Raw genomic sequence first — 25,501 nt, 5'->3', positions numbered from 1 at the left:
AAATTCAATAAGGAGCAAATCCCACTATGTGGGATGTCAGTTAGTGAGAGTCCTGAAGGAGAGACTTCAATAACTGTAAGCAGATAGGTCCTGAGGGGCCTTGAAAACTGAAGACCAAAAAGCACATTGCAATGAAGCCCAACGCAGGAATGAAAAAATGCATGGGAACAGATTCAGCCAAAGCCACAGCAATGATCAATATTTACAACGGAGAAGTACAAGACTGCCCTTACTAACTGAAGACACAAGATGATGATAACCAGCACAACAATATAACACATATCTGAGGACAGTGGTACCAAGGCTGTTACACAAGACAACCTTATGAGAAGATTTCAATACAGCCTGGTTAAGCAACATAAAGCAAAGCACCAGAAGGTACACTTCATGCGTTTCTGGGGGAAAAAAACACAACCCAAACCCAAATCAAACAAGCAAGCAAACAGTGCAAACGCCTCCAGACGTCTTGGTTGCAATGTCTGGGTCATCCCCTTCTAATAAGTTTCTTATTTAAAATAATGGAAAGTGTAATTTCACATTTCACCAAAATATCAAACCCTGATGTAAATGCTGACCATTGAAAACTACCAAGGTGAATCAACACCAACAGCAACTGTTTTGATCACTTAAGGTCCTTGTTTGTTTTGGCACATCCCCTACTCTTAAGCCAGTGGAAAGCCCTACAATTCCTGTTCTGCTGTCCTGGCAGGTTACCCATTCATGTTCTCCCCAGATGAGTAACAGCCCACAAGATACAAATCTGATTTTAATAGGATCTCTTGGGACAGGAGGAATGCAAACAAAAGAAACAAACCACTTAGTGCCTGTTCACCAGGAGAAACCACAGGAGGAGAAAAAGCAACCCCATGGGTAAGGTATCGTGCCAAGGAAGTTTCCTATGGGAATGTTGCTCTGGTGTGGGTGAGACTGATGCAGTACAAGAACTCTCAGAACTCATTGCTCTCAGTCTGAGAACAAAGTAACAGGAGAGAGCATGAGGAAATATTATGCTTGTAAGAAAAACCTGATTTGACTTTAACATGTGCTCTTTAGTTCAGTGACAACCAGAGATTAAACTAGAATGAAGGTGTTATTATGAAGAAGGGATGAAAGGCTTTGTGCAGGAGAACTCATGACCAACCTTTCACATATTCCACACAAATGGAGAGAAGAGGGGGAAAAGGAGCAGATACTGAGGAGGAAAGAGCTACCTTAGATAAAAAAGGTTCTTCCTGAACTGTCTTAAATGGGAATGTGTTCTGAAGATTTGCAGGCAACCAACCACTCTGAGCCAAGACTTGATCCCTTGCAAGCAGCCTAAATTGAAGCAATGATCACCAAACTGCAGACTAAGGACTGTGGAGTCCAAAAAAGCTTCTGCCAATCAGGTGACACTGATTCCCCAGCTACCAGAAGCAATACTGAGTATTTGTCTGTTTTCATTTTAAGCACAGTTTAAGGGACACAGAATCACAGAATGATTCAGGCAGGAAAGGACCTTAAAGCTCCTCCCTTCCTCACAGGGAAGATCTAACCTGAACTTGCCCTGCTCAAGTGAATGATGCTGACAGACACGCACCAAAGCCTTTACAGCAATTTCAAGTTTCTAGATTGCAATGGTATTTACAACTGGAGAGCAAGCTATTGCACAACACTAAAACAAAGAAAAGCAAAGCATCAACATAAATCTGCAACAGACCCCAAACTGGAGTTCAACATTTAACATATTCAGTTGGTACCTAGAAATGTCAGAAGAAAGAAGTGCATTGTATTGATCTGTACTTAACTGGCTTGAGTTTGGCTCTGCTCATTTAAGGAGATGTCTCAAACATCAGGGGGGAAAAAAACAACCAACATTCAATAGATGAATACTACTGTGATCTGTGCCTCCAACAAAATGATGCCAATCTCCTGAACAGCGCAAAACTGTGTATTTGTGACCAAAGGAGAGATCAATAAACTTGATATTACTGATTAACATAGTCTTGATCAAATAGAATCAGAATCAGAATGCACAGTAAATTGATTTATGTACATCTAAATGAACCAGTAATTGCCTGGCATCTACACATACGCACAGATCACACAGACAGCCCAGGCTTCTTATGCTGCACGTGGCTTTCAGACGTAAAAATCAGAGTTTTAGTCTTAATTAAAGCTGCAGTGCTGATTTTGAGGAACCCAAATGAGTGAGAATTAAATGCAGTCTCCTGGCGCAGTCATGCACAACTGACATGGATTTTCAAGTAAATTGCATATTCTCAAGGCTCCAACTTCCATGCAGTTCTCCCCACTGATTTTGAGTCATAATCTAAACAGGACAAAACATTCCCAACGTGAGACTAATTTACAAAAGGCAAAATTAAAGGAGACTTTGCCATTCAGGCACAATTTACACAGTGTCTGTGGTTAAACTGCTAAGCCATTAGCAGAAGAGCCAAAACATTCAACAGCTCTACCAGAAGATCCTACCTTGATAGCTGGAGAAATGCTAAGAGGTAAATGTAGGGATCTGTGAACATACACACATTTGAAACAAGCTTTAACACATTACCACTTAAAATTGCATTTACACTCGTACTGTTCCAGCCTGCATTACTGACTGAATCTTGTATTCTGTAGCTGAGAAGGGTCTGCAAGAGAACACTGAGTAGAAGGAACAATGCACTGGGTACCACAGACAGAGGTGAATGTTTTCTTGATCTGGGAACAGTAAAACTACATGTTCTGATACTCAAAACAAGCATAACCACATATATACTTGCTATAAACTATTACAGGAAACTCAAGTCATTGGTATCTTTACTTTAGGGAATAATTGGTTCTAAAAAGGAAAAGGTTGCTAACTTGTAACACAGCAGCAGCAATGCACATACTGAACAAAAAAACAGCAGTCTGGTTAGCAATGAGTTTTCATGGCATGTTATAATCATTTAGGTTGCAGAAGACCTTTAAGTTCACCGAGTCACCCTGCTCAGAAGCAATGCACATCACTCCATGCAATGGAACTGGGAAGTTCTGCACCATATGAAAGACCATATGAAAGCTTTGTAATGATGTCACTAGAGGGAAATCTGTACTGATTCCCTGGTATCTCAATGACAAGTTTCCACTGATAAATACACTTTTTCTCATACTGTTACTAGTTCTGGCTATTGACCATATCTGAGAACAGAATTCTGGCCTAAAGTGAATTTTCATCTTTAAAAAAAAAGTAGCTAAAAGTCATATCCCACAGACAGGCCAGGCTGGATGGGCCTTGGGTGACATGGTCTAGTGGAAAGTGTCCCATGGCACAGGGTTCTGACTTAGATAATCTTAAGGTCCCTTCAAACCCAAACCATTCTGTGACATATATACAGGCACACGAGAGGTATATAATGCACACACACCCCCCCTTGTATCCCAGAAACTTCTGGCTTGCCAAGAATGCCAAAACTAGAAATCCTGAGGCAATACCACCAAATGCTACGATGCCATGCCTTAGAAAGTCACAATGACCTGCCCTGTTTGTTTTGAGCTTCAGACCTTTTGGTGTGTTTTAAATGAAGGAATCCCACATTGACAAAAAAAGGTATTTCTCTGCACTTCAGCTGCTTGAAGTAGCAATATTAGTGACTCGTGATGAGATCATGAAGAAGAAAGCACAGCATAAGGTATACCAACCCAACCCCACACAACTGCATCAACTGGATCACCAACATGACAGCAAACAAATAGAACTGTGTTTGAAATACTCTTTGTCTTGACTTCAGGCAAATCATCTGTATACAAGCCTCTTTTTACTTTCCATGAGGTCTTTTTGTAGTATAGGGCAGTCCAAAAGATGCACACCTGATTTTACTGACATCTGAGAATGCTCAGCTTATATCTGCTTCCCAAACACTTAAAATAACACCACTACCACAAAAAAAAAAACCACAACCCCAAGACTGAAACACAGTTATTAGCAAACAAGAACTAAGCAAAGGTAACGAAATGTCCCTGAAGGACAAATTCTGCTACTCAATGCCTATGAAGTAATACATTTAAAAGCAATCACAAATGATCTCGGAAGTTAACGCAAGCTTTTCCAGCAATCTAAACGCAATTATCACCTATTGACTCTTGAGACCTTACGAATGAAAAAGAGAAGTCAGATAACCCAGTGCATCTCTCCAGACTGGAATTGCTTACAGGAGCCATCCACATCTGGGTACAGTCAGAGTGTGACAGTAATGACACAGACTGTGTGTTCAGTGAGCATAACTGTTCCAAGAACATCTGGGGATTCCAGTGCCTGGCAAACTGCATCTGTGACATGCAGGGATTAGGAAGGAAAGATAATTCACTGGAGGGGTGCTACTGACCTTGCACATTTGAGCAGATAAGGAGGGAACAGTTTCCCTTGTGACCTGACAAGCAGGCACTAAGGTGACAAAGCCTTGTCTTTGAGATGCAAACTAGCACATCAGCTTGCAGTGCTCCACATGCCACTACTCCAGAATGGTGCTGCTTGGATCTAGGCAATTATACCTTCTCAAATGTATCTCACTGCAGGAGCACTGTGTCCAAAAGGCAACACCGCCCTGTTTAACTACAACTACACTGCCTATACCTAATGAAAAGGGGGAATAAGATGAAGCCTAAAAAATCCATATAGTTATAACAAAAATAACCCCTTAGATCTCAAGAGATTTTCATATAATATATAGCAATATAAAGTATATGAGAATAAGGAATTAAACTGCATTTCCATAATTCAAAAGCTAACAGATTACATCAGAACCATCCAAAACTCAACATTACAAACCAAAGAGCTTCAGAATTAGGCTTGTACACCAAAGAAACCTAACCTGCTAGTGGCACCAGGTGCAGAAATGAGATACGACTGTATTTGTAATTGGGAATTAGAACAAAAGTATTCTTGGTCAGAGGGGTTTTCAGGGAGGGCTGTAACTTTCTCTGCCTTTCAGTTTAAAAAGGAAGTAAAAAGACTAAAGTTAGGAAGAAAACTGAAACAAGAGCAGTGAAAGCACATTACTAAAACCAAATAAAACCAGACCACAGCAGGTAAGTTTCACTCCCTTGAATTACAAGCAGAAAGGCAACCAAACTGGGTTTCCTTCCTTGGCTGAAGCTGTGAAAGTTCAAGACCTGTAGCTGTCAAAAGCAATTACAGACAGCTCAGCCTCCTCCATTCTCTTAAGATCACTTCTAGCTTTCTTCTTGTCCTTTCAAAGGGACTGAGGTTTTGTATTCTTACTCTTGAGAGACCTAACTCCCACTGTCCACTTTATACCACTGCACCGTTTAGTTTCTCCTGTAAATCCAACTGTTCCCATGCATGTGGTAAGAGCAAACACAGAATGGAGCTACTCAGACTTCTATTGCTCGAGGATCTTCCAGCTTTTTGTATGGAGATGACTGACTTAGTAGCTGAGTGACAGCAGTGAAGGTCACCTACCCTGAGTTTAGCAAAGCTTGCAGTGTGTTCCAGTGTCCTTCAACCAGACTGGTAACATATGGACTAGGTAAGCAGACCATAAGGTGGGAAAAACTAGGCTGAAAAAGACATAGTGAGTGCTACAAAGACCAGTGGACCGCTGGTTACAGGTGGCATCTCCCAAGTGGCAATACTGGGGCAACCACCTTCAGATCTTTATTAACACCTTCAGCAAGTCTGCAGATGATACTAAGCTGGATTTGTTCACTGAAACAGCACCAGAGAGGCCATGGAATCTCCATCCTTGGCTCTCCCGGAGTACTGATGGGAGAACACTGGAGTACACCACCCTCACAACCTTTCCATCCTCTATTACAGGACAAGCTGATGAAGAGATGTTATGAAGCCTAGTAAGAACCACAGAATCTGAGTGCTGGTAAGTTAAATAAGCAAAATTAGGAATAGTTTGTGTGTATTTTCTTTTAAAATAAGGATAGTTAAAACATCATCAGACCACATAAAGCTTGCTCCAGGGTTCATCTGGTAAAGGTCCTGGTAACACATGACAGCACAGCTTACAGCATTCATCTGCTCCGAAGAGGAGATGCAAGTCATCACTGCATCTGCATGCTGTGCAGTGCTGCTTGTACTATGGATTCACATGGTTTTCTGGTGTCTTTGTGAGGCACTGGAGAACCACTATTGTATTTGCTCTCAGAGCTGTGAGGTGAGGAGATATTTACAATACTGTTTCTATGTAATCTTCTCTCTGAGAAGAGAATACCTTCTTTCGATATCTAAATGTCAAAGGAAGTGAAAGGAACTCTGCAGGATTATTATCTCCAGCTACAGCTCGAGAAGCAGAGATTTGACAGTTAAATGACTTTCTCAAAGTCAGAGAAAAACCAGCTGAATCAAGCACAGGAAACTAATATAACAACTTCCAACTTCCAGTTTTCTGTTGGCATTGAGAAAGGAAAGCCACACATTTGCCAACAAGAGAGGAAATACATATGCACATACAAAGTGGTTTTCCTATTGGAGCACACACACTTTTTTTCTAGCTTCTAGTTATTTATGGTCTGGAATGGCTGAGAGGAGCTGGATGTAATGAGAAAACGAAAACTCCTTTGGAATGCAATGTAAGAGCCCCTTTTACACTCGCTATACTCCTCTCTGTCGCTATGCTCTTGCTTTTCCATCATCACCTCCCGCCCCAACACAGTAAGAACTTCTCTGACTGTTAAATAGAGGATGACATAAGTGCTTACATCATTTACAGAAAGAAAAGTAATAAACCCTTTCTGAGCTTTAGCAAGCCCCTTCCTACATTAGCATTAGAGCAACTTCAAGCAATACTTGAGATGCTTTTGCAACATTTACCCAAACTCATTCACGACGTCTTCACACGCACTGAAGTTGGGATAATTTAATGTTTAAATGCATGCAGCCCTAAATTGCAGCACTGACCACTGAGTCTCTGCCTCCCTTCTAAAGCCATCTGTGGCTTCCCTGTGCAGACAATCAAAGATCCTCTGGCCAGATGAAGAGCAATTAAACAACTCTTCCAAAGTGGAGCAGAATGACCTTTTATACCACATTACCAACTGATGCTCTAATTGGCAAGCCAGAGCTCTGAGATTCTTGTTGCCTCCAAGGCTCAGACATGAAGCAACAGGAGGAAAAACAAAGGTACTTCCAAAGCAGCCCATGGGGCAACCTGGCACAACTCCACTGTGATCAATCACATCCTTTTACAAGACAGAGGCTGAAATGAGCTACCAGCAGGCAACCCACCTCTACAGAACACACAGAGTCAATGAGATTGACTTCCTCTTACCTGATATGTGTTGCCGGAAGGGACTCGTATTGGCGAGAAAGGAAGAGCTCTCTGTGCTTCAGCTGATGTTTCTGTTTATCAGTCAAATCAACCTCAACTGTAGTTTCAGACTCTTCTTCAACTTCTTCTGCAGAGAAGCAGAGCGTAGGTCGAAATTAGCTCTGTGCATAACACCCCTGCAGCCATCTCACTTGACATCCCCACCCCTTAGCAACCTCCCCTACTACTGCAAAGAAAAGATGAGTTTAGCAAGGCTACAGTTAATGTAACTTGGCAGAATATTAAGCATTTTGAATTCCATACCTTCTACTTCAAACTCTTAAGGACACTATGCTCCTCTCCTACAGTACTACGCATTGATGTCTTTCACACAGCAGGAAGAACAGTCCTAACAATATTAGTCACTCTTTTTCCATCTTGTTTCTTTCTCTGGGGGTGCCTCTTGCTCACTGAACAGTCCTGGTTTAGACTTGCTCTTGCTGGTATTGGTATTACTAAAACTCTTACAGAAGTCCTGGGGAAAAGCATGCTTTCTATGAACAGAAATTACCAAACACAGCTGCGGTCCAAGACTGCCAAGTCACAATCTAAGACAACTACTGCCTTCCATACATTAATCTTATTAGACACTGACAACAAATAGTGTATTTCCATATTCAAGAAAGAGCTACGATTATTTCTATTTAAAGCAAGACAGCACTATTTGATCTAGAAGATAGCATCTAGAGCAGCAAATCATAAATGATATAATTTTAAGGGCATTTTCAATTGAAATATTTCTTTTATGGTTCTAATCTGAAATTCTCGAGTACTGCCTCACTTGTAATAAAAATCAAGGAATATTATTCCCTTTAGAGATTTAAAACAACAGCAAACTGGGAACGTAAAGGAAGAAATACAAGCAGATACAAGAAAGTGCCACACACAGTGTTAAAGAGCAATGTTTGCAATGGTCACTAACATCTCATAGGATGGCAGGATCTCCAAAATGGCCTGGGACCTTCCTGGCTGAAATCTTTCCTAATCGGTTCCTGGGACATGTGAAACATCAATCTGTATTTCTTCCTGCTTCCCACAAAGGACAAAAAGCCTCTGGGAATCCTGCATGCAAAAGCAGGCACTTGAATACCTTCTCTAGGATTCGACAAAGTTTTTTTTCCAATAAAGGAATTAAAGAAAAAAGAAAACCCAACAGAAATGAATGTAAAAAGCTTTATACCCATGGTGGTTTCATGGCAGCTGGTATGGGGCTGTGGTTTGGATCTGTGCTGCAAACAGCGTTGGTAATGCAGGGGTGTTTTAGCTATTGCTGAGCAGCTTACACAGAGCCAAGGCCTTTTCTGCTCCTCACACCTACACAAGGAGTTGGGAGGGGACACAGGACAGTGACCCCGACTGATCCAAGGGATGTTCCACACTCTATATGGGGTCATGCTCAGCATACAAAGCTGGGGGAAGCAGGAAGGTGGAATGCTCAGAGTGATGGTGTTTGCCTTTCCAGGTAAGTTACTTGTGATGGATCCCTGCTTCCCTGGGGATGGCAGAATACCTGACTGTGCTGATGGGAAGTGAGGAATGAATTCCTTGTCCTGCTTTGCTTTTGTGTGTGTTACACTACCAAGCCAAGCCAGTGATTGCTCTGTTGTTTGGGGATTTGTTAAACCAATGTACTCCTTATATTATTCTACAGGTCCAAAGTTCTCAGCTTGTTATTTATTTCATCTCTCCTTCCTGAAAGCTATCAAAGCAAGGTATTCTGTTATAACCATCTGAACAAGCTGACAAAAAGCTGTCTGCTAGAAAGCAAGTTAGGCATCCAAACACAGGTGTCTGGGAGCATTTCAGACTGACAAACCCAAAACATACGACTGCACATATGGCACAAAACACAGGCGGATATATGTCATTTTAAAGTGGCTGCAGGGAGCCAGAGATGGTATCACAGAGTTTCAAATGGCTTTAGACACCTGTGCTCAAGTACCTTAAAAGCTCCCACAGAGAAAGAACTGAAAGCCCCAGACTTTAATCATATTTATTGCACTCATCTCACATCAGCCAAGAATGCAACAGTCCAAGAGCCTGAAGCTCAAATTAAATGTCTCCAACACCAATCTCTCAAAACACTCCAAACCTAAGCATGAAACACTGAAACTTTTCTGCTGTATGCTTAGGAACAACACACAGTTTTTACTCATAACCTGACAAGCTCAGGAGTAAGCAGAACCAACCATGGCCAGACACAGACCAGGTCCACTCTTAACACAGTATCACCAGGTTAAGTACACAGCTTTCTTCTTCAGCACTATAACATAAACACAATGCTAACAGCAGTATTGGCATTTCGTACAACCAGCACAGTTTGCCCCAGCAGTAACACAAACCTGTAGCAGGGAAGGAAAGAGTGCACACCATAAAGGAACGGGAACACTCAACCTGCTAGACAGCAACTACAAATACAAAACCAATTTGCTTATGGCAATACAAAGAATTCTGTATCTGAACAAACCTTTGGGGAGCTGCTTTTGAACCAGGTTTTTGCACACATCAGGCCTTAAAGAAGAAAAGTGGTGATGAACTTCCAGTACTTTTGGAGATCTGCTCACCTTTTTGACTCAGATTTGCATCCTTTGTGATGCAGCCCAAAACTAAGCACATTGTCAGCACTCAGGGTGAAAAACAAAGCAACAGCTCAGAGCAAGCAGATACTTTAATGCAGCAAAATGGTGATGCCACACACAGGCCTCACTGCTCCAAGGGTGGAGCAAAAACAGAGTCCAACTTAAAACTGTTCCGCTTCAAAAGCCTTAGGTATGACTATATATTTATTTACAGTATATATATTTACAAGGTATATTTCATCATGTAAAGAAAAACCTCCTGGAGTGCAAACACAGGCACCTCCCAGTGCACTTGTAAAGCTTGATTTCTTACACATGGGCTTTTTAATCAGCTATAGTAAATACTTACTCTGACCCTGAAAAGCAGAGTGATCTTGATGATACTTGCAGTGGCAGTGCTGCAGACTTACCCTGTCCCTTTTCCCCTGATGTTACTAAGACTTAACTGACTCCATCGAGCCATGGACATTGGGAAAAAACAGGAATCTTCACTCATTTTACACACACATCACCACTTTAAAAACATGAGGACCACCCCACCCCATTCAAGTTGTGGATTCATTGTGAGACAATGGTGGCATTAGTGAGTATGAGAAAGAGACAAGTGTCCATGTCACCTCACCTTTAGACACAGTGGCTTTGTTTCTAGTTCAGTAAGGTGATGACTCAAGCTTGCCACTAGGAAGTACTGCTTGTTTTTACAACTGAAATCAAAATAACTGAGGGCAAGCCTCTAGAAACAGAATGCTCCCATTTAATAGAAAACGGCTTAAAAATAACCTCAAAAAACACAACCACCAAATCCTGAAAGATACTTGAAGGTTTAAGTGTGACTCAAGCCAGTCTATACTTAACCATCAGCTAGCAAACAAGTTAAATTCCTCTAACATATTACTCTTCCTTAACTAAGTCAAAATTACTCACCATCTGCTCCCCTTGTCTACTGCAACAGAAAGGAAGAGAAACTGGTTTAAATACTGAAGCCTATCTTCAGGGAGGAGCAGTAAATCTTCACTTTGAAGAGGAAGAATAAAGCTCTCCCTCTCTGGCCACCAAGCTGCTGATGTTGTTTTCACCTAGAGGTTGGTTGGATCTCAGAGCCACGGGAAAAGGTCTCTTATATCAACTGCTCCCCAAAGCAGGCTCACCTGTGAGCCTCACATCATTCAACATTCGATTCAGGTGGGTCTTGAAAACCTCCACAGGCAGAGGCCACATAACCTCTCCAGCAACCCCAGCATGGTGAAAAGTCTTTTCCTTGTATCTCATCTGAACCATTCCTGTTTCAATTTACTCCAACTCCATCTTCTCTGTAACTCCCCTATAGGCACTGGGAGCCCACTTCTTCTCCAAGCGGTGCAGGCTCAAATCCCACACCACAGCCTCTCAATCTCCAAACTGGCTCTGATTTACCAGCAACTTTCCTGTAGTGGGGACCTAAAACTGGATGTGGTACCTAGAAGTGATGTAACAAGTGCTGAATAATCGGGGAGGATCATCATCCCTTAATCCAGATCAATTCTGCCTACCAAACAAACCAGTGCTGGCACAAAAGCAAGAGGCAGAACTAAGAGAGTTAAACTGGGAAGCCATGATGGGAAAACCCAAGAATACTCTTCAACAGCAGCACAAACCAGTGCTGCATTAGATCAGCAGAGGAATCAAAAACTGAGGTGTGTTAACTTCCTACCTCTTCAACTTAATTGCTTCCCATTTTGAAAGTGTATGTCAGCTTAAATGCATCCGGTTTATGCAAGCTGAGGTGGAGAGATCTAAATCACTTACACTGTTTTTCAAGTTACAGCAGTTTAACCAAGGTTGCTAAAATACCTTTAAAAACACCTTAGACCAGTGTAAGTTTCAGTTCAAATAATGCCACTAAGCCTTACTTCAGAACAGTTTCTAAGCTTTTCCCTTTCCTGTACCCCTTCTTCTCCTATGCTCTGCCCCAGAACTATATACACCATAGGTACCACCAAACCTGCAGATGACAAGCTGCGAATGCTGAACAGCAGCAAGGTTACTGCACACATCAAAGGGAAGAAGTCTCTTTCAAGCTTATCTGGTTGTGGCAAAGAAAAACCCAAGTGTGCATTTGGCAGTTAGATGCTACAACACTAAGAATTATAAATATAGATTTGGGGGAGGGGGAGTAAACCCATTTATTGCCAAACTGAGTACAAAAGATGAACATTGAGTGTACCCATCTGAACAACCACATTCAGCCTGTGAGTGAAGAGCGCTTAGGTGAGCAGTTGGCTAATTTGCTCCTATATGTGAAGCTTCTTGCCACATGCTGTGTTGTACTAACTTAGTCGGGATATTTAAGCCCCTAATGCTGTAGTAAAGCAGTTTAATCAATTTTGTGAGCTAGACTATGCATGACTAGGCTGTCAAATTGACTGAGAACATGTTTACCAAAGCTGATTAAATTAGCTTTACTTACACCATGGCTGTTAGAACAGTGTTCAGATGGCTGTTAGAATATATAACATCAATTCGGTATTTGCTGTTACTGCCAGAGAGGAGTAGCAATCTAAAGCACAATGTGCATGGATTATGAGTCAGCTAGACAGCAGGTTACCATCTGAAGTGTGAATCTGAGCAATTCCACAGGTAGGAAAATAAAGACTGATGGGTTGTACTGACAGGGAACGGGTGTGCTTAAAATTCCTATTGGATAGCAGAGATGTTCATGTGGCCACCAAAGGGTTATCCAGTTTTCCTACACAATTACCCAGGTTATCCTCCCATGCTACCTCATCATTATCATTCCGAAGGAAGTCACAAAACAAAGGAAGAATTACCCTGTACAGCCATTAGGAACTAATACACACATTTACCCTCCAGTAATCAAAAGTCTTTCTAAGATCATGCAAAAGGGGGTGTTTTAAGTCCTTCCAAGTAGCACATCACAGTAACAACAACTCCCAGGACAACAGTCAGTCATCATTCTCTCACACTTATAGCAGTCCTATAACAAAAGCAGTTAATGAACACTATCAGGTTTCATTACCAGCAAACTCCACCTTCTGAAACGTGATGGATGGGGTTTCTGGATAACTGGGTTTGGAGATTTTTGAGAGCAAGGAGCCCGTAGGTGGAAGGCAGAGGAGAATTACCTTCTCCTAAGTAGGATGAATTGTGTTGTGCTACATTAATACATCCTAATCAACTGTGACATGAATAATGCACGAGTAAGCGCAGTAGGTTTTTAACCCTATTATGCAGCACCTCAAACTAGTTGATGATAACAGCACACAGGGGTATCACAGAAGCATGAAAACAGAGACATGCAGGCAGTGGTGAAAGAGCTGGTGATCCTGTATCAGAAACCTAGACTATATTTTTCCCCTCTCATCTCCCTTACCTGGTTTCTGTCTCATCTACTCAAAGGTGAACTCTTCCAGATGAGAAAATACCCTGTTAGAGGGCTCAAAATGCATTGGTCATGGGTATACCTGTACAAAGAGTAGTGACCTGCTGCAGGACGTGTGAAGCTACAGCCCTACTTTAGGCAGCTCATTAGCAAGCAGCAGACTCTAAGCTGTGCCACAAACACAGCTCTTTGCAATATGATGAATATCTGCAATGTCCAATTACTGGTACCCAGCTCATCAGCTGAATCAGAAGCCAATTAGTACCTTTTCTGAAGTGCAAATACTTTGAAAGCTGTGAGAAAGCAATAAGGTTTTAGTTCTGCCCTCAAACCCAGGCTGGCAGCCCACCCACTGAACAGAGCATGTGGGGAAGCTGACACTGCCCAAGAAACCAGCTTTTACAGCTATCATCTGACTCTAGGGGTACAAAGGCTATCTGCAAAGGTGCCATGTAACCTGCATGTGTAATTACTAGACATGACTCTGGTTTTGTGAGTCTGATGCCATTAACAACTTCTCCCATCACCTGTGTTTTTACCATTTCCATCATTTCCCTACAGCCCTCATGCTCATAATTAACAAGATGGTCTTTTCTTTAGACGAGGCCACAGGTGTGCCTGATCTAGTTGGTTAACAAGTTGTGTAGTCACCTCTCCTTAACAAAATGCAGTGTATATATTAAATGCATCATGCAGATAAGCAGGAAAACCAAAACTCTCTTTAGTTCTCTGTAAGAACCCAGAGCCCCCAGTTTAGGTCTATGCTGGCATTGTCTTCCACAGAGTGACAGCAATAACCACAGAGCTTCAGATCTCAGCTGCCTTCCTAGCATACCATTCTCATCCTCAATAGCAGGTAAACAGCTTTTCAAGATCTGCTGGCAGAGACCAAGAGGCGCAGATTGCACAAGCACTTTCCCACCCCTGCTGAGAATGGCATATGATTCTGCTTATAAAACACAACTTATTTATCCCCTACAGAAGGGCTGAATGCTGTTTGATTTTCCCTTGCAGGAAGGAAAGAAGGGAGCGGGGGGAAGAGAGACAAGGATTTGTATATCCTGTTCTCGAGTAAACTTAACAAAGATACATTAAAGCTCTACGTGCAGGGTTTTAAAATGAGAAGAATGTTATCCAAGATAATGTCTGCTCAGTGCCAGCGTGGTAAGAAAGCTGTTCTGTTTATAGATCTGACGAGACAAGCAGGAAGAGGAGTTCATTCACTTCGATGGGCTGTGTAAGACTCAAAAAACCACTTGTTTTCCATCTTAAGGTATGCTAGAGGTTGATACATTATTTCCTTGATGTACCTACAGAGACCTTAAGTTTCTAATTAACAGGAACTAGGCATACGACTGAGATATGAACATATGTGTATCACTTCTAATTATTAAAACGTTCTCATTTATCCTGATGCTGGTGGGGGAAAACAAACCAACCAACCAAACCAGTGTAAGAATAAACATCACACTGTATTAACTAGTCAAATCTTTAAGATGTATGCCATTTTCGTCATCCTCTTTGTAGACAACACATTCAAATACAGTCTTTATTTAGTATCAAGACAAATAATTCACTTCATACATGTTGAATGCTCAGTATTCTGATCCTGGCTTTGCTTCCCTCTTACTCAGAAAAAAAGCCTAAACAGAAATAAAAAAGGATATAAGAAAAAGGGGAAGAGCATTATGAAAATATATGAAGCTGGTCACCCTTTGGAGGCAAATATAAAAGCTATAAAATATAAATATAAAACCAAATATCAAAGCCCTTTCTCTTGTATGATGCTTGGCAACTGAGTCCTTGGCCTCTTGAGGCCCTGCTGAGAATAACAGCATGAGGATTCTGCTCCTGACAGCAGCATCAGTCAAAGGATCTGGCCTCCGCCACACAGCAAAGGGCCTCAGTACCCTGTAGGATGAGGTTACAGGTCACTGACCCTGCCAACACTAACAGTTTCTGTGCTGGTTTAAGCCAAAAGAAGGCTGCACTTTTAATACAGGGAACTGCAATGTGACTCTCTTCAGCGCTGTGCAGCACTGTCACAGTCCTCCACAGAAACAAGAGCAGACATCACCTGGCATATAAAACATGGGGAATCTGCTAAGTTAGTTGTTGTGGTTTTGACAGATGCTTGACCTGTTGTACAAGTAGAAAACACACACATACTTCCATAACCTCTGGATGTATCCATAACAGTGCTCTGTGCACAGCCCAGCACTACACAACCTGCACTCACAAGACACCTTATGTACTATGATGAATCTGCAAACAAGTTCTGGATTCAGCCAGTGGGTGACAGCCAAGACAAGCTACTTGGCTTCTCAAAGCCTTTTAGGAATTGAGTAATGTAGAACAGGCTTTTATCAGAAAACAAAACACCATCAAACTTGTTTGCTTATGGGAATGATATATTCTACCTCAAGACAAAACACCTCTCTGCAAGGGTTCTTGCAGATGCGCTTGTTTTGCACATCAAAATCAGGATCAAAGCAGGACTGTACTACAAACCTTCCTTCCTTAGATAAGGTTACAAGCAGCAGCTGAGGTGAAAACCAACATATTGATCAAACAAATCACCCTGCCATGCAGCCCAGCCATTCCAGGCACTCACTCCGATAGTCCGTGGGGCTCAGGGCATGTCAAACCCGACATACGCTTTGAGCCTGTACTGAAGGTGTAAAATGCATCTCTAATCCAAGCTTTACAGATAAAGATAACCTAGCAGTGTTTCTGTAGCCTAATATTTATGCTTCAGCTGCACACTGTGGGTCCACTGGGGAGATCATAGAAGAGTCACTTCAAATTACAAGCCAAGGAAAAGAAAAAGTGGAAACATCTGAGATTATGGAATCCAGGAGTGTGAAACATCCTATTTATCTTCACCAAGAAAACACCTATCAATAGAATCAATTTAAATGCTGCCAGCATTTTAGAAGTCATTGAGGAAACAGTGAAGGATCACTGGCCTGCACAAGTGACAAGCATGGAGGAGGCAAGAAAGTTAGCAGCTGAGAGATGAGTTACATGTTTTCCATAAGCCAAAAGGAACCCAGGACAAGAAGTACAGTAACACCAATGCACATACTTATTCTTATCTACCTACCATGGGCAGGGACAGTACACACAAAACAATGTCACCGAAGACTCCATCCAACCTGGCCTCGAACACTGCCAGGGATGGAGCAATCACCACTTAACTTCAGTCAGTAATTAAGAAACAGAAATAGAAGATGCATTTCGGAGGCGTACTAAACAGTAAATCCAGGTATGGCTGCCCCAAAAGACAGCTTTATTCTGCAGAGGTCAGAAGATAAAGCTCATGGTTACTAGCTAGTTTGCTAATTCATGCAATCAAGGATAATATTTTGACATGTGCAAACCCCCACATACCAAACACAGATCACACGTATGGAGGTGGAAAAAACAATGTATTGATGCAAGTTTTCCACCAGAGCTAAGAACTCCTAAAAGTCTGAGCTTAGCTGGAACCCCATTCACTCCATTAAGAGAAAATCATTAGCATTCACAATCTAACAAGACATTCTGCAGCACGGAAGAGTCTGAACAGCCACAGTAGTTAATGATTCCACAAGATACTCAAGAGCTGACAGCAAAGTTGGTAATGAGACAATATACACCACAGTTAACTACCAGCTCTAAAATGTCATTCACAAAAACAGGAGCTTCACTGTCACAAGCAAAAACCTCCTCATTACTGCTGCTATAGTGCTTATACACTTCGGGGGGGTCACAAGCATACAGCTCTTGCACAAAAAGCAATTAACAAAACACATGAGACTACCCAAAGCGCCCTTGAAAAGGGAGCCTTGAGACACAGTCCTGCTTGCTGACAAGGATGTCATTCCAGACCAGACTGCCTCTATGCCACCAAGCTCTGAATTCCTCCTCTCTCTCCAAATAAATGCCAAGTGAAGGATTTCTGTTGGGTAACTGAAGGAAAACTTCACATTCCCTTGTCTCAGGGGATCAGAAAGGTCACGTCTTCCTCACACAACAAACACCCTATTCCCCAAACCTTACTTCCAGTGAAAGCAACAGTCACACTGGTACAGAAACACCTTCACACAGAAGCTCCTCTGCCCCAGTTAAAGAATCAGTTATCTGTATCATCCCTAACTGACCCTCCTGGGGTGTGGCCCACCCACATCACAGACCTCAGCATCCCCAGAAGCAACACAACATACCTGAGTTTGCTAGTGCTTACTTTGCATGTCTCCAGTAGTTGACTGTAAACAAGCACAACATGCAAAATTCCCGTCTGGAGCATGAGCTCCTGGAACTCATTCCCCATAACCTTCCTGGTTTACTGATCTCCTTGTTTCTGTTCACTGCCCCATCTTCAAAGCAAACCCAAGATGCCTTGCTCACAGACACAGACTTCTGAAGGACCTGTATGGTCCTCAAGGAAAGGAGGCAAATACGTGAGGTCAAAAGAGAATGTTCTGCTCATTCTTGGGTACTCTCTGAAGGGGGTGTGGGCAGACACAGATGTCAGGGCCAGAGACACTAAGCTGCAAACAAATACTAGTTTATACTTACAGGAGCCTTGAGATTAAGGCGGTAGGAGCTCACTGAACTGGTTACACAAGTCTGCTCACCCACTCCTCCGGCGTATCTAGCAGCCAAGCCTTCTTCCTTATAAATGCTCCAAGAGATTCTCCTGTCTCCTTCTCAGTTCTGCCTTCCACTCCTTAGCTCTTTTCCCTTCTAACATCCACAAAAGTGGCATCCTTTATCCCAGGGTAACATCAACAGATCTGCTTTCTTAACAGCAAGCAGGAGAGAGGCCTCACCAAATGCAATTAAGAAACAAACTGTAAGCTAACACCGAGTCCTGTGGCAGAGTCACTAACACACTGCTGTAAGATGTACAAACCAACTGAACTCATGAGCAATAAAGACCTGATTTTTCCCCCCATATGGCCATAAATAAGGCCAAAATTTCTCTTTATTTGTATTGAGGCAAATGCAACACAATGATCTTTTAATTCAAAGGACCAGCTGCTAACCAGGTTAAGCTCTTGAAACTTCCATTCCCTTCAAAGAGTAACTAAGAACTCACTCTGCCTCAGAGCAGCATTTGCTATAGGATGCATGGCAAACTCTTCCAGCACTACCAGTAAAGCGAATAAACTGGAAGTTCTATGCAGGATACAACAATCTAAGCAAACATCCACCCTATTAACACAACACAAAAAGCATTCATTATTTCAACATTTAAAGTGATGAAGGTGGAGAAAACAGATCATATGCAATGGAAGAATTAATATTTGTCTCACGTTCACTTGATCAAAGGTGCTTCTAATTAAGTATAGGCTGTGGAGACAACAGGCATTCAAGGGAGCTAATGAGATACAAAACAAGCCAATTTAAGGTTCCAAATAACATCTCCATTTTTTATGCTTGGAAATTCTATGATCTGAACCAAGCAACAGGAGAAGCCCCTCTAAGTGATTTTTCAGAGAAGGGACTGATTAAAGAAACATTCATCTTCTATGAATAACAGCTTCTTAGTTTCATGTACAAGAAGCACTATGATGGAAAAAACAAAGTTCTTGGTGGTATCATCATCTGACTGGACAAAAATAACCCAGTAGTACTAGCTTATAAATGTTTTGAATTATACTGAGTGAAATATACGACTAAGAAAAGAACACCAAACACCACAAAGCGTTCTCTTGTGTGACCTTGCTTGCCTCATTGTGTGCAATTCTGGTGTCAGCCTAAGAAGGACATGGAGCTGTTGGAGCAAGTCCAGAGGAGGCCACGAGGATGCTCAGGGGCTGCAGCACCTCCCCTATGGAGACAGGCTGAGAACACTGGGGCTGTTCAGCCTGGAGAAGACAAGCTGCGTGGAGACCTCAGAGCAGCTTCCAGTGTCTGAAGGGGGCTACAAGGATGCTGGAGAGGGACTCTTCATCAGGGACTGCAGCCATAGGACAAGGGGTGATGGGTTCAGACTGAAACAGGGCAAGTTCAGGTTAGATCTAAGGCAGAAGCTGTTCCCTGGGAGGGTGCTGAGGCGCTGGCACAGGGTGCCCAGAGAAGCTGTGGCTGCCCCATCCCTGGCAGTGCTCAAGGCCAGGTTGGACACAGGGGCTTGGAGCAGCTGCTCCAGTGGAATGGGTCCCTGCCCGTGGCTGGATGAGATTTAAGGCCCTTTCCAACCCAAAGCATTCTATGCAGGGGCACCAGTCCTTCCCCTGTGCTAACAAGCTTGTCCAGAACACCTTGCACTACTTATTTGTCACCAACCTCAGTAAGCACTTCTAATACAAGCATTACTTTAAAGAGAAAGAAACCAAAGTACAAAGAGACTACTCCATTTCTTTCTGACGATGATACCTCAATGCCAGCCCAAGGTCAGAACTGATTCCAGCTCAGCAGGAATCACTGGATCATTAGCAAGACTCTTTCTCTTCTTCCTAGAAATCTATGGTGTTCAAAAAGGCCGTAGCAGAAAACACCATTTTGCAAAGCAACGTGACATGAACCACAACTGCTCAGGAGCCAAAAGCTAAGAAAAACCCCACCATTAGTTCAACCACAAGAAGAAAAGCCAGTCAGTGATATCTACAAAGAGCAACAGAGACTGAAAGAAGGAGACTTTGACTACAGCTCCTGTAATCTACACAGAAATCCGTTCCACCTCTGATTTTTCGGGCACTGAAACCAACATGCCTCAGAGTTATTTCTGAGCTGACTCCTGTCTCATTCACAAGAGCATCGGTGTTGTTGATGAGAAGAAATACATTATGCGTGGGCTTTATCACCAGTCAGGAGCTTGGCACACCTAAAGTCAATGTAAACTCAACACATCAGAAGACAAAGACCTCTGATAACAGGAATTCCTTTCCGTGTCTTCCCCAGGTGGCTGACTAGGCAAAAACTGTTGGAGCAGCTGCAATACGAGAATGACTTCAGATATAGCATTACATGATAGTGCATGACCAGACAATGAATTTCAAATGCGAAGTACTGTAAAAACCAGCATCCTGCACTCAGGCCACCCTACTCAGCTTCAAGAAAGGAGAAAGTAATAATGCAGAAAGCTATTACAAAAGAAGGAAGTACAGAAGTTGGATCCATCATTGTAAGCCAAACCCAGTGCTGGTCCAGAGCCAGTCCAGTCCCCAGCTAGCAAAACCTTGCCCTAAAATATCTATATCAATTCCACTTCATCTAAAGGATCATCTGAATTGTAAAGATCCAGCTGCAGCTACCAATTTCTCATTCAATCACACCATCTGGTTACAAAATATGTCTATACCTTGTGTTTGCTTCACCCATTTTAATGAGCTGTGTGGTTTTGTCTCATCTCTCCAAGTTCATCTGCTTCCAAGTTGGCCTTATCATAAACTCTATTTTATAGCAACAGGGGAAAAAAGATGCTAGCAATATAAAATGCCATTAGAAGAGATTAGCAGATTTTATACTTGAAAAGACTCCTCTAGACATGTACACTGGAGAAACCAGCACCTGAACTACAATGTCTATTCCATAAGAAACTTGTATCTTTTAGCATTTCTTTTCTAACACCAGGTGTCCTGAAGCATCAACACATTTAGCTATAGAAAACATCCCCAAAACATTCAGTTTGTAAGTATACAAATACTTTGTTTACATACATCATATTTTTAAACAGAACACTGTGATATTCCAGAATCAAAACATTTAAACTGATCTGACATTTAACTACATCTGCTGTACGAGCTGTAGGGAGATCTAGGCAAGCAATGGTTCACTATGTGCTGTCCCCTGTAACATGCATCTTGTGAGGTAACTTAGCTGGCTCCAGTCTGGTCACAAACAAAACATCATGTACAGACAAAAAAGTCCACAGGGAAACCTAATCCATGAGAACACACAGTTAGAAGACCTGTGAGACAGAGGGATTCTAGAGATGCTTGTTCAACCACCCAGATATTACATGTCTATTTTCTCACTAGAATGCTTAGTGAAGCTCACCCAAAGTTGTTTCTACATGTTTCGTATGCAAGAACTCATGAAGCTAAATTGATTGTAGAGACAGACTACTGTAAAATAGGTCACTAGTACCTAGAAAGTAACCCAACCTTATCAGGAAAGCACTCAAATAATTCATTGCCTTAGAACATAAGCAAGATGTATCATTTCAAGAAACAAGCTAGTACTTGCCACTATGCACTCGAATCACCTCTACTTCTCTAAGACCAAGGAAAGAATAAAACAGAAGTCAAAAGCTGGCTGGTTCTTTCCACTAACAGTATCTGTATCTTTTCATTGACAGAAACCTGACATTCAATGAATTGCAAGGTATTTTTAAGCACCTATTTACACCATTGTGTATCTGTACACAGAAGACAGCATGAGACAATGTCTTTAAAGAGAATTCATTCCAGTAAATCAGAGAGCAGAGCTTTATAACCACTTATTCACATATGAGTATTGAAAACTCCAGGGTCATTTACAAACTAAATGTTATTTCACAACAAACTTCAAGAATTTGACTAGACACTGACATGGTTAACGCTGTATTTACAAACATGAGTGCAACAGTTTGCAAATAACTGTGTTCTCAAGCATCTCCAGGTTTTAGGTCTGGTTTTGTCTTCAGAATTGTATTTTTAATTACAAAGTTATGAAAAAGATCTGGTATTTCAGTTGTAGACCAAACAACAGCTACCAAGACAAGTTAACTTCATGATGAAAATGAGACTTTCTTCCCCTCTTTACCACCTACTGCTCTTCTGAAAGAAATCAAATCCTCTGATACTACAATTTTACTCATTAATACCTACATTTAGTATAAGTGCACAGAACTACTTTGCAATCTCCAGTGATTTTCAGTCTGTGATGAAACATTCCATTATTTACAGTAAGCACTACACATTTATGTCTAACTCAAAAAATCAAATCAAATCCTCACAAATGCTTTTAAGCTTAAATCAACTTACAGCCAGATTATGTCTTGACATAAAATATAGCTGTATCTGCCAGATAAAAAGTATTTCTCTTTTCAGATTGAGACTTTCAATCACTTTAATACAGCTTATAACTTTTAAGTCCTGGAAGTAAGTACTGGGAGCAGAGCTAGTATCAGATAATGCTAAGCATCTAACTGGGTATTAATTAATGCCCAATACAAATACGTTTTCCACATGCCAAAGAAATGCAATTTTAAGTAGCCACAGAAACTGAACAGGCAGCGACAGAAAGAATGCCCCGCACAATCTACTTACTAGCATGCTTATCTGCAAGCATTATAAGGCTGTTGGAGATATCTCTTCGCCTGTAAAAGCACACCACTTTTGCTTCCACATTTCCATTGGCAGTCTACAAAAGAAAGATGAATCAAGTCAGAATGCATTTCTGATCAGTTGAGGAACAGAAATTAAATGCCCTCTGCTTGTGATCTCCCCTTATGTTTGCAGTTCTCACATGTAAGTCAGGATGAAATCAATAGAACTACCCAAACAAGTAGAACTTCCTGACACCAATATCAATTCAAAAGAGTATTCACAGAATCACAGAACAGTTTGAGTTGGAAGGAACCTTAAAGCTCATCCAGTTCCAACCCCCTGCCATGGGCAGGGACACCTTCTACCGGATCAGGCTGCTCCAAGCCCCATCCAACCTGGTATCAATTATAATTACTTTGTCCTAAGAATGCATATATTATTCAGCTGGTTAAAGATGTAACGCCAGTATCATGTTAACATGAGAAGCCCTGAGAAATACCAGAAGCCCATGAACATTTCTTTGCAACCCAGCCTTAGAAATGTGTGTTTCAAAGTACTGTTATTTTATTTTCAGAATCATATTTAATGTAACATGGATTGTTTGAAACTTCATTGCAGTTCTAAGATAAAGAAGCTACTTGGTTCACGGTTGTTTTCCTGACTCATTATAGGGATCATGCCCTTCAGCCTGATAATGTGAAGAATCTATTCATATTTGAAGAACTGTTACCTCTTTCTTGTGATGAAATGTACAAAATCAGTTCATCACCTTGAATTACTTATTTAAAACTAAAGATGAGTTTTACTATTGAACTATTATAATGGGTTATTCTGGCACTGAGTAATAGCACGTTTTAATTTTCTTACACAAAACCACCACCACCACCAAAAAAGCATCTGATCTCTAGTAAAATAACCAACACATTTCATGGCATGTTTGCTTAAAGCCTTTAAAACATAATTCACCATAGACTATAACCTCAAACCTCTCTCTTAAAAAATAAGACCTAACAAAAAAATCACTGTGTGACTCTGCTCTACCATCCACAAGCAAGATTCCATTTCTGCACAATGCAATGTGGTTTGAAGATAATAAACATCCCATTCAGAACATGACTGGAATCACTTCCATTACCGTACATAAATATCCTTCTCCAATCAAAGTCTAAACTGATCTGCCATGCACAAACTCAATGGCTGCTGTGTTGGCCAGCACTAGCAGGTAAGGTGGTTGGTGTCTGCTATGGAGCAGTGTTATGCTCTATTAAAAAGAAGAAAACCATTTTGCAAGTCACCAATTCCATAATTTACTGTCTAACCGCAGGGATCACTATTTCCACCATGATAGGCATTCTGATCATTGACTTCTGACATAACATGCTGGGAAGTTTTAATACTGGTTGATGGATGATTGAAAATAGGCTATGCTAAAAAATCCCACACCAGTCTAATAGTAAAACAAAGAAAAAGAATCACACTTTCCCCAAAATGACACCATGAAAATCCTCCATACTTTACAAAGTACACTCAGCTAAAGCCAGAGTGCAGTCTCTACTCAGAAGCCCATCCTTCATTCACTGCTGCCAATAATCAGTGCAATAATCAGCCACAGAAGTCACATATTCTGGTATCTGATCACTGCAAAGTCTCACTGATACCCACACTAGCTATTTCCAGATACATCCAAAAGCAGATACGTCCTGCACTTCCTATCATTCCAGATGGATTCACAGCCAGAGCATTAAACTCATTCATTTCCTCAAGCATTTGTAGGATTTGCTTGGAAATGTCTACAGCAGAGTACTCCTGTCCACCAGGAATGATCAACTGGCTGTTGCCTTACATACCAGAGCAGGACTGGGTATCACATAGCAAGATCTCAGCGACTGAAACACAAAATACACCAAAAAAACCCAAACAAACAAAACCCAAAACCAATCACCACCCCCCAGATAAAAACGTTACAGAATGGAAATCACTGTCAGTGTCTGAAAGTGCACTGTCTGCCAAAGGTTAAGCAATATTAGTTATTTGTGTACCTTGTTCAGCTCTTCAATTCTCCTGATGAGATACGGGTTGCTGGAAGAGTTTTCAAAATACACATAATCTGCAATGAAAAAGGAAAAGATAGTGAAATACCAACCAAGCACATGCAAAATCATATCACTGTTAGTGCAGGAAACGTTCTTCTAAACATAGAAGGTGTTAAAAAGCAGAGATTTCTTAGTGAACGTTAAGACAATGAAGTATTTCTGCACTGGGAATTAACAGCATTTGTTCCTAAAGTCCAGTTGTAACTGCTCCACGTGCTTTAACAATCGTGCTGAAATCAAGTTAAATGCCTCGTGGTGGAGCCTACACTTGCATTCAGCAATCCACACACTTTATACCTGACATAAACCCAATGCTTTCTCACTATTGTTAGGGAAGATTTGAGAACTGATCACCTACAATGAGTTTCTGCATTACAGAGATGAGTATTGCTGTAAAATATGCTACCTAGCAGTTACTATCAGATGCTGTGGTAGTGGGGTTGTCCTAATGAGTAATACATGTTTAATGATACTTGCTTTTGCTGTCATCTCTGTTCAGTAACATCCAAACGATACTCAGCAGTAACAGTAATAATAACAAACGATACTATAGCAGTAACAGTCACAGGTTTGTGAGGTTCTTCCAACCAGACAATCACTAACACACAACTATTTTCACAGAGTATCCAGACATTTAACTTACATGCTGAAAGCTGCTCCCATGTAACAAACAAAGAGCTCACCGGGAGCACGCTGCCTTTAACAGCTTCCCAAACTTGCTTTCCTCAAATGCTAATCACCCTTTCCATGTGGCACCTGGCTCCCGCACCATGCACCTTGGGATCCCTGTTTACAGAGCTGGGTGGGGGACCACAATCTGTGCAAGCCTCTCCCACAATGTTTTGACCCATTACAGTTAAACAGCACCTGGTGTGGCTTAGTTAGCTCTAAAAAACACTGT

The 25,501-nt window shown here is 41.5% G+C and overlaps 1 protein-coding gene across 1 annotated transcript in view; it reads right to left on the bottom strand.

Annotated features, from left to right (window-relative positions):
* The window catches only part of MTA3 (metastasis associated 1 family member 3), a 107,970-nt gene that overhangs the window by 81,528 nt on the left and 941 nt on the right, over positions 1-25,501 (bottom strand). The window contains exons 2-4 of the mRNA XM_005142813.3: positions 24,547-24,614; positions 22,508-22,601; positions 7,266-7,392 (exon numbers count right to left, since the gene is read on the bottom strand). Of these exons, the coding sequence (XP_005142870.1) occupies positions 7,266-7,392; positions 22,508-22,601; positions 24,547-24,614 (289 nt within the window). The remainder of the gene's footprint in view (positions 1-7,265; positions 7,393-22,507; positions 22,602-24,546; positions 24,615-25,501) is intronic.

The sequence above is a fragment of the Melopsittacus undulatus genome, chromosome 3 (assembly GCF_012275295.1).
Source record: "Melopsittacus undulatus isolate bMelUnd1 chromosome 3, bMelUnd1.mat.Z, whole genome shotgun sequence".
NCBI classification, from domain to species: Eukaryota; Metazoa; Chordata; class Aves; order Psittaciformes; family Psittaculidae; genus Melopsittacus; species Melopsittacus undulatus.
This window is presented reverse-complemented; position numbering and strand designations above follow the sequence as displayed.